At 46.7% G+C, this 8,924-nt stretch overlaps 1 protein-coding gene across 1 annotated transcript; it reads left to right on the top strand.

Annotated features, from left to right (window-relative positions):
- Positions 1-1,576: 1,576 nt before the first annotated feature.
- On the top strand, positions 1,577-8,813 carry MRPS25 (mitochondrial ribosomal protein S25). The gene is made up of 4 exons (XM_015425271.1): positions 1,577-1,773; positions 3,771-3,877; positions 5,334-5,421; positions 8,474-8,813. The coding sequence occupies exons 1-4, from the start codon at positions 1,640-1,642 to the stop codon at positions 8,679-8,681; spliced, it is 537 nt and encodes a 178-aa protein (XP_015280757.1). The 5' UTR covers positions 1,577-1,639; the 3' UTR covers positions 8,682-8,813.
- The last annotated feature ends 111 nt before the right edge of the window (positions 8,814-8,924 follow it).

Raw genomic sequence — 8,924 nt, 5'->3', positions numbered from 1 at the left:
CTGCTGGAGCCTCTCCCCAAGATACCTGCCATGTTTCAGGAACATTGAACCAGGGGGTCCAATTCTACGGGCCCCCAAACAGGTTGCCCCCATCCCCTCCATTGTTCTCTATGGTGGGGGGAAAAGTTACTTTTTCCCCACCATAGAGAACAAAGGAGGGGATAGGGGTAACCTGTTTGGGGGGAGCGTAGAATTGAACCCCCTGGTCCAATGTTCTTCAAACTTGGTTGGTATCTTGGGGAGAGGCTCCAGCAGCTACCCTGCGAGGTTGGAGCCTTTCCCTTAAACTCTCTCCCCTCCAGCCCACAGAACATACCCTATGTTTTCACCATTGACTTCAATGGCCCATAGGACATAATGGGACAGAAACTGACATTCAGCTGGCCCTTTTCAGGCCCCATGTTCTAGCGCGGAGACTGAAAAGGGGGTAGGCAGCGGCTCTGCAGGCCATTTTTCAGGCCCGGAGCCTGGAAAAGGCGGGGAGGGCAGCTCAGCAGTCCCCCCCCTGGTTGTCAAAAGCGGCGGCGGCGGGGCCCTACCTTTTTAAAGAGCCCCTAAGGACAGCTGGGGGAGCCAGAATGACCTCTCGCGCAAGAGGTGGAATTTGCCCCTACGAGTCCAAGGCCACCACCCCACCACCCCGGGGCTCAGGGAGGCAATGGAACGTTTCGCGGGCATGGCAGTTGCTGCTGAGAACAGCGGAGGCGGCCATAACTTTTTAAAGAGCCCCTCCCAAGAGCTGGGAGAGCCAGAATGACGCAAGAGGTGGAATTTGCCCCTACCAGTCCAAGGCCACCACCCCGGGGCTCAGGGAGGCGAGGGAAGGTTCCCCCCCCCCGCGTGCCTCCCAGCTGTCCCCGAGAAGGGCAGCAGCGGCCATAACTTTTTAAGGAGCCGCGAAGGAGAGCTGGGGGAGCCAAAATGACCTCTTGCCTATGATGTCCAAGCGGCGAAACGTTCTCCGGCCTCCCTGAGCCCCGGGGTGGTGGCCTTGGGACTCGTAGGGGCAAATTCCACATCGGCAATGCCAGAAAGTACCCCTAACTCAACCGCAGTGTATATTCGTTCAGCACTGCGTCATTACAGACAGCTTCCATAGGTTAGCCCGAAAGGCCAAGTCTGTTCGGATACGCAACGAACAGCCCGGTGTACAAAAGTGCCTGTGAGGTGGTGCCCTTCGAAAGTGGTTTTGCTTACTCTCCTTCCCTCATCAGTCCTGATAACTCCCAGCTTTGCCTCTTATTTCAGCCTTGGGTAGCAATTCCAGTGCGGTAGCTGCGACTGCCTGTTGCTGCTAAAATAAGCAGGAATTTTAAAGCACTTTGGAAACGAACAAATGTTATTCCAGAATAAGCTTTCGTGATTTAAAGGCCATTTCATGTATCTAATATACACATTAAGAACTGGGCTCTAATCCATGCACGTTAGTGCTAGAATAAAAATATGTTACTTCTTTTACGGTGCCTCACTCTTCGTTCTTCTTCAAAAAAAAACTACATTACCCGTGACCCTTTGCGATCGAGCCGGGACCCTGGGGTTTCCTCTTCCTCTTGGTACTAGAAAGGGGGTTGGTTGCTCGCTTGCTTTCGTCTTGGGCTGGAAGCTGCGTGGTGCTCTTCCCCTGCATGGTGTTGCCATCATGCCTATGAAAGGCAGATTCCCCATCAGGAGGACGCTGCAGTATCTGAACCAGGGGGACGTCGTCTTCAAGAACTCGGTGAAGGTGATGACTGTGAACTACAACACCTTTGGGGAGCTCGGCGAGGGAGCCAGGTGAGTGCAGCCCCAAGGGAGGCTTCAGCGCCCTCCGTGGGCTACCGAAGGGGGTCCTGTTTCTGACCTTGCTGTGCATGGGGCCAGTAAAGGTGCTGCTGCGATGGACAAGCGAGGTGTAGTGTGCTTGCGTCCGCGTTTGGTAAAGCAGGTGAAAGCAGCCTCAAGGCAAGCTGGAAAGGCCCCTCAGCATGTGAGTGGAGGAGATAGAAACGCCGCTAGAACCCCCCCCCCCTACACACACACACACACACACCCCTACCTTCAGCCTTCTGACCCCTTGAAGACAAGTCTAGGATGGCCTACAGTTCACTTTAGCAGACGCAAGCGCTGTCTTATCCACAAAAGCTAATGCCACACTGAAAAGTATGCCGTTCTTCTGTGCCATTTTTGAGGCTGGCCAGGCAGCTGGGCGAAGTGAATTGTGATCCCATGGAAAGCTTATGCTACTACAATAAATGCCTGTCTGAGGTGTCCCACAGTCTTGTAGCCAAGTTAAGTCTGTAGCACCCCCTCTGAAGTTTGAGTTGAGAGAAGGTGGGGTCAAAAAATAAGTGTGCTGTGACACCTTAAAGAAGACTAATGGCTTTATTGTGGCAACCATATTAAACCTAGGTAGTTGGGCCATGATAACTGTTTCAGATATTGCAAGACTTTTTGTTGTTGTAACTGGAGCAGATTAACACAGCTACCTTGCTGGAATCTGTATTTATAGAGCCTTAAAAAAATTCAGAATTGATGTACAGGAAATAATCCTGTCTGAGTGTGTGTTTTTCCCCAGCCCAATTTGAGAAAACAGTACAATCCTGTAGAGCAGAATCAGATCTTGTACTTCATTGATCAACAAAGGAGGGAGGTGCAGATCCAATAAGGTTTTGGACCCCACAGCTCTCCCTAGGGTTACAATGGGAGACATAAAGTTTTATACCCCCTTCTGACAGTTAGAAATAAATCATAATTATTGGTTCCATCAAACTTTGTCATATATCCGTCACACTATTCTGATTGGGCCCAGGCCTGTAGGTTGGACTTTCTCAGGCAAAAATATACCTCCTTCAGTTGAACAATGGGCCTTCTTCTTCCCAGGCTATGAAGTGATTAAAAAGTATCTAATGTAACAGATATGGGTACATCACATAGTATGGTTTCCATCTAACGCAAGCTAACTGACATCAGGGACATGCACAGTTACAGCTGGCCATAACAAGCAAGGTCACAAGCTTCAGCATTTTACCTTCCCAGCATGCATCCAAACAACAGTCACAAATGAACCAAAGTTAATACCTGAAAACATTCATGATGATAGAATCATAAATGGCACTTAACATATGCACCATGGAAGTGCTAAGTGCACCTATTAAGTTAAACCTGTTAGTCAGTGGCAGAGTACAAAGTGTTTCATAAGCTGTGTGTATAACAGAATCTTCTCTTCTGCTGTACTGAATTACACATCTTCCACCTTTTCCTCCCAGCCTTGCTTAGCAGCAAAGTCTTAGCTCCCGGAAGAGATCAGGGCCCTGTGGGACCTTTTATAGTTCCGCAGGGCCTGCAAGATGGAGCTCTTCCACCAGGCCTTCAATCATGGAGCTGCCTCAAACACCAGAGGAATGACCTGTGCCCTGGCCTTGCCACCTACAGCCTGTGCTCGCGGCATAATGAACTTGAATAAGCTGAGCTGGTTTGAAAATGCCAACATGACTGTCATTGGCACCTAAGTAGCACTTCTAAATTGAGATCTAGTGTTCAAGTACTTTATGAGATCACTGTTCCAGTACTTTATGTGAACTGATAAATTAATTGTGTAAGATTGTTTTATGTTTGGTTTTAGCTGCATTTACATGTGGCATTTTATGTAAACCACCCTGAGCCTGCCTCAGTGGGGAGGGCGGGGTATTAATTGAATGAATAAATAAATAAATAAAAGTCATAAGTTTTGCAGGTGTCCTCTGACATGCATGTCTGCCTGATTTGTGCCCCCTTTTCTTCCTCCCCTGTAGAAAATTTGTTTTTTTCAATATACCTCAGATTCAGTATAAAAACCCCTGGGTCCAGATTATGATGTTTAAGAACATGACACCTTCACCTTTCATAAAATTCTACTTAGGTAAGTGGAGATTTTGTTTTACGTTTGCTGGAGTGTGTGAATCCCCCCTCCCGATGGAAAGATGTTTTTGAGATGTACAGCTTAGAACCCTGCAAAAGGCAAATGGGAAATCTGTAAGGTCAATCTCTGAAGAAGGCAAGCCAGTCATGTCTTCAGAGCATCTTAGAGTAGGGAATTGACCATCTGACTTTCTGTTGTATTGCTAACACTTTTGGCATTTTATTCTTTTACAAAATTCAGAAAACCTCTGTAGACCTGAGTAAGTACCAGCCCAGTTTGCTGCAAAGTGCCCCAGTGCTTGCCTTGTATTGAGGATTCAGGGCACCTTGGCTAAATCCTCTAATTTAGTTAGATTAAGAGAAGCAGAAGGGAAGGCAAAGTATTACCTGTGAGGTAGTGCCTAGAATACTGAACACTGACAGGAAACCTGGGTTCAAATTCCTGGTCAGTGCTGAAGTTCACTGGGTGACCTTGGACCAGTCACTGTCTCTCAGCTTATCCTATCTGTCACATGTTTATCCCACTCTTCCTCAGATGAGCTCAGGGCAATGTGTATGATTTCCCCCTCCCCCAGTTTAGTTTCTGTGGGGTAGAAAAGTTAGACTGAGAGAGAGACAGACTAACCCAAGGTCACCTGATGAACTTCATGGCTGGGGGATATAGACCTGAGTCTTCGAAGCTCTAACCTACCTCACAAGGTTGTTTGTATACAATGAGGGCAGCCCCCCCCCCCCCCCCCGGTCCAGTGGTGAAAAAATGTTTTTATGAGCCTTTAATCTGCTCAGGTGTCCTTGTAGATTTGTAGTTTATTTTGTTTATTCAGAATATTTCTATTCCACTTTCCATCAGGAGCTAACAAGATATATTTGATCCCTGTGCATAAGAGCCAGGAGGAGGTGCTTGTATAACATTCAAATCCACACATACTTTGAACCACTGTTGCAACTTTCAGAGGATGTGGTTTATTATTTGCCTTACAGCATCCTAACATAAGAAACTCTTGAGTAACTCAAAAGTGTTGTAACAAAATGTTTTGATTTTGGGAGATGGGACAGCTGATGGCAGATTTCTGTTTTGTTGCTTCTGAGTATGTTTGAGGGCTGGTATGGTGTAGTGGATAGTGGCGAACTGGGACCCTGGGCAACCTGGGTTCAAATTCCCACTTCTGCTGTGGAAGCTCACTGGGTGACCGTGGGCCCATCACAAACCCTCAGCCTAACCTACCTCACAGGGTTGTTGTGGGAGAACGGAGAAGGGAAGAACAATGTTCTGAAGTTCTGCTTTGATTCGCAACTGGGGAGAAAAATGCAATATCAATAAATAAATGCAAATGCATTACACCTCTCACCCTCAGGATGAGGCACATCAGGAATTTAAAGCAATAAATGGTAGTTTTTGCTGGGTGGTGGGGGAATGTATACAGGCACACTTTTTGTAGTGCACTTTTTTTTTGTAGATAGTGGAGAGCAAGTCCTTGTTGATGTGGAAGAAAAAACTAACAAAGAGATTGTGCAGCATATTAAGAAGATTATTGGTAAAAGCGAGTAAGTATGCCTACAAAAAAACTGCTGTGTTGTGGTGGTTAAAATGTTGGGCTAGACTCCAGGTGATCTGGGTTCAAATCATCCCACTCAGCTATGAAGCTTACTGTGTATCCTTATGCTACTCTCAGCCTGACTTAACTGGGTTGTCAATGAGAATAATATGGGGAAGGGAGAGCCATATATGCAGTCCTCAGCTGTTTGAAGGAAGGGCTGAATTAAAACACACTAGATGGGTACAAAGAGGAGGTGCTGCTTGTTTTATTCACTAAGTCTGGACACTCAAAAGAATTAAATATAGTGTGTTTCAAATTTGGAGCAATGGGAGAGCAAAAAGAGACAAGAATCTAAATTTGGTGTCCTTTTAGCCTTAATATACCAAATGTCAGTGGCACTGAATTTTGCTAGGAAAACAGGGTGGTACTCATCATGCTTGGAGGGATGACCCACTGTAATCAGTGGGACTTTACTGGGGAGCCCTCATGCATAGTATCAGCCTGTGAGTCACTCAGAAGGAGCATGTGTTTAGTGGGAACCATCAAAGGCTGGTTGGGAGAGGAGAGTCCTTAGAACAGCAGTGCAGTTGCATCGCTGCCATTTATTGTGGCAGGGCTTGCCGAGGGGGGAGGGTGACAGCTTGGGCCAAGCCAGCTTAATCCTTGTAGCTTCTAGCAATCCCTAATCATGACTGCTGAAATATTTGAAGAGTGAGTGAGGCATCTTGTTAGTAAGTTATAGTCCCAGCTAAGGGGACCTTATTCTCATGTATGTGAGCATCAGTGGCACTTTTGGGAAACCCTGATTATTTTTAAGACTTAAGTGACTCCTAGATAAGAATCCAGACAGGCTTGTTTCTTCCCCAACTGCAGCAGCTGTGGTTTGTGCAGGGGTCTGAGCCAGTCCTTACTGTTAAGTGCAGCAGAAGTGGTTTATACTCCAGTTATAATTGGCAGATCAGTCCCTGCTTGATACCCCCTTTCTTAAAGATATTAAGACATTGATGGCTAGATCTTCACTGCTATGGCTCCTAAGATTTGGAAAAACCTGCTGGTACCAAATCAGAAGGTGATCTTTTTTTGTCCACTTTTCATAAGGTTTGTAAATTTTTCTTCGTATTTCGGTTTGCATTTGGCTGGTCTTGCTTGGTGTAGTGGTTAAGTGCGGGGACTCTAATCTGGGAGAACCGGGTTTGATTCCCCACTCCTCCAGTTGCACCTGGCTGGATGGCCTTGGGCAAGCCGTAGTTCTGATAAGAGCTGTCCTTGAAAAAGAGCAGTTTCTGTCAGAGCTCTCTCGGCCCCACCTACCTCACAGGGTGCCTGTTGTGGGGAGGGGAAGGGGAAGGAGTTTGTAAGCCGCTCTGAGACTCCCAGTGAAGGGCGGGGTATAAATCTAATATCCTCTATCCTCCTCCTCTTCCTTGAGAACGTGTCCTGATTGTGCTATTACCAACAGGATCCATGAGAACTCATGCAGGAGGGGGCATCCCATTCCACCTGCCTTTGCCTCCTCTTCTCTCAGTCTTTCTTACTCTCTTCTTCCCCCTTCCTTTTCACATGATCAGTTGTCCATCAGCCTGCAGCACTGTCGCTTTCTCTAGCCTGGCTCAACTGGCAGAGGCTCAGGCACCCATTCCACCCACCACCCGATAGCACTCTGACCCCATCACTCCCTCCTGTTCCGCACCACAGGCAGCTCCTGCTGCTGTTGTTGTTGTTGTTGTAACTGGCAGTGCACGGTTGTCCTCCTTTTCCTCGCTTCTGCCCAAACAGACCCTCACTCTCTCCCTCTAGTTTCCTCCACAGATGCTGAAGTCCACATGTTGAGAGCCTGCCAATGGCCTCCGTAGGCTCCCTCCGTGGGGAAGGGGCATACCAGCTCTTGCTGTTCCCTCCCTCGTCTGACTCGTGTTGCCATCACCACTGCCTCTCCCTGTCAGGCTAAGGCAGCGGGCAGCTCCCACTCCATTTGCCACACAGAGGCACATGGCCCTGTGCAAGTGCAGACAATTCCCTTTGGGTTGGGGGGGGGGGCGGGACTTAACCCCTCCACATTTAAAAAAACACCTTCAGATTTTTCTGAAAATCTGGGGGAACCCCATTTGTTGAAAAATCTACCCTTGCTCTGCATGACCCACCTGTGGATTTAAGTATCTACAGATGGGCCATGTCGACTATTAGATATATTCCTAGTAGTGAAGGTGGTCCAACCTCATTATGAGCTAACTTTGGATGGTAACTTTTTTGATATGGGATGACAACTGTACATAGTAGTCCAGATGTCCCAAAAATCTACACAAGGGTATTACTATACTTGCCATTTAATTTGCAGTCCTTTCCTAATAATCTGTAGCACAGAATTGCCTTTTTCAGTGCTGCTGCATGGTGTGTAGATACAAGCCTTAAGAGATCTTCACAAGGTGGCTGGGGTACCCTTCTCGGTTCTTCCTTCCAGCCTTGAATTCTATGTAATTCCCAAATGGCAGCTGTTACAGAAGCTTTGTGATAGACGACTGATTTATTAACAACTTGCATATTTATTAAATTCTGATGTGTATGATTGCTCACTGTAAACTGACATATATATATTTTTTTTAGAAAGGGGTTCTCTGTTTGCTCATCTAGTGGTAGGCATTGCTTGATGCAGGTTTATTTATAACTATCATTCTTGACCTAAAAGCCAAGATTTGGCAGCATTTTTCAAGCAGCTCAGAAATGCTGGAACCTACAGAAGGGAAAGGAATCCCACTGCTGTCAAGACTAGCGCAGAGACTGGGTTGCTCAGTCTGTCAACAGTGTGACACTGTGATGCTTGGATGATTGATAGGAGCCTCAGCAGCCCTATTAGGAAGTAGGGCACTGCCTTGGACTCGCACGCAAGTGCCAAACAGTCCATGACAACACATTACAGCAGTCGAATTCAGAATGGGCATGTTTGACAGAAACGCCTTTTGGAGGGCAGTAGAGGCTTGGGGAGTTGCCCGAAGTCGAAATAATTTGGCTGTGGCTCAATGCGGTTGTCTAAGCCTGCTTTGCAACTATCTCTTTTCGGGCAGGGAAACACTTGAGAAAGAAGCACGAGAAAAAATGAAGCTACGGCATCCTGCAACCTTCGGCCCCAAAAAATACCACCTGCGTGAATGTATGTGTGAAATAAAAGGTCAAATCCCCTGCCCTGGGAAGGTACCATTACCAAAGGAGATGACGGGCAAGTATAAAGCAGCTATGAAAGAGAATGCTGCTTCCGAAGCCGGCTCCGTGTGAAGCGTGCCTGTACTATAGACTAAAAGCATTAGATTATCACCACTGAAAGAAGCTGGCAAAGTTAACCTTCATGAAACCACCCTTCTTCTGTAAGAGACCACTTCAATGATGGCAAAGTGGTGATACTTATTTAATGCAAGGAAAGTTTTTTTCAAATAAAGTAATGTATTTATTCTTGTTTTAGACTCACTTAAATTGAATTGCTACAGAGTTTTGATATTCTGATTTAAGCCAGTTTTCATT

This window comes from Gekko japonicus, unplaced genomic scaffold (genome assembly GCF_001447785.1).
Source record: "Gekko japonicus isolate JY-2015 unplaced genomic scaffold, Gekko_japonicus_V1.1 scaffold2, whole genome shotgun sequence".
NCBI classification, from domain to species: domain Eukaryota; kingdom Metazoa; phylum Chordata; class Lepidosauria; order Squamata; family Gekkonidae; genus Gekko; species Gekko japonicus.
Note: the sequence above shows the minus strand (reverse complement) of the source record. Positions and strands in the feature narration are given on the sequence as shown.

What these genes read in the sequence shown, in the direction of transcription:
- MRPS25 (XM_015425271.1), top strand. Translation starts at nt 1,640, where the DNA reads ATGCCTATGAAAGGCAGATTCCCCATCAGGAGGACGCTGCAGTATCTG. An exon ending in TTTCATAAAATTCTACTTAG is followed by an intron (nt 3,878 to 5,333) that starts GTAAGTGGAGAT and finishes TTTTTTTTGTAG; the next exon opens with ATAGTGGAGAGCAAGTCCTT. An exon ending in AAGATTATTGGTAAAAGCGA is followed by an intron (nt 5,422 to 8,473) that starts GTAAGTATGCCT and finishes CTTTTCGGGCAG; the next exon opens with GGAAACACTTGAGAAAGAAG.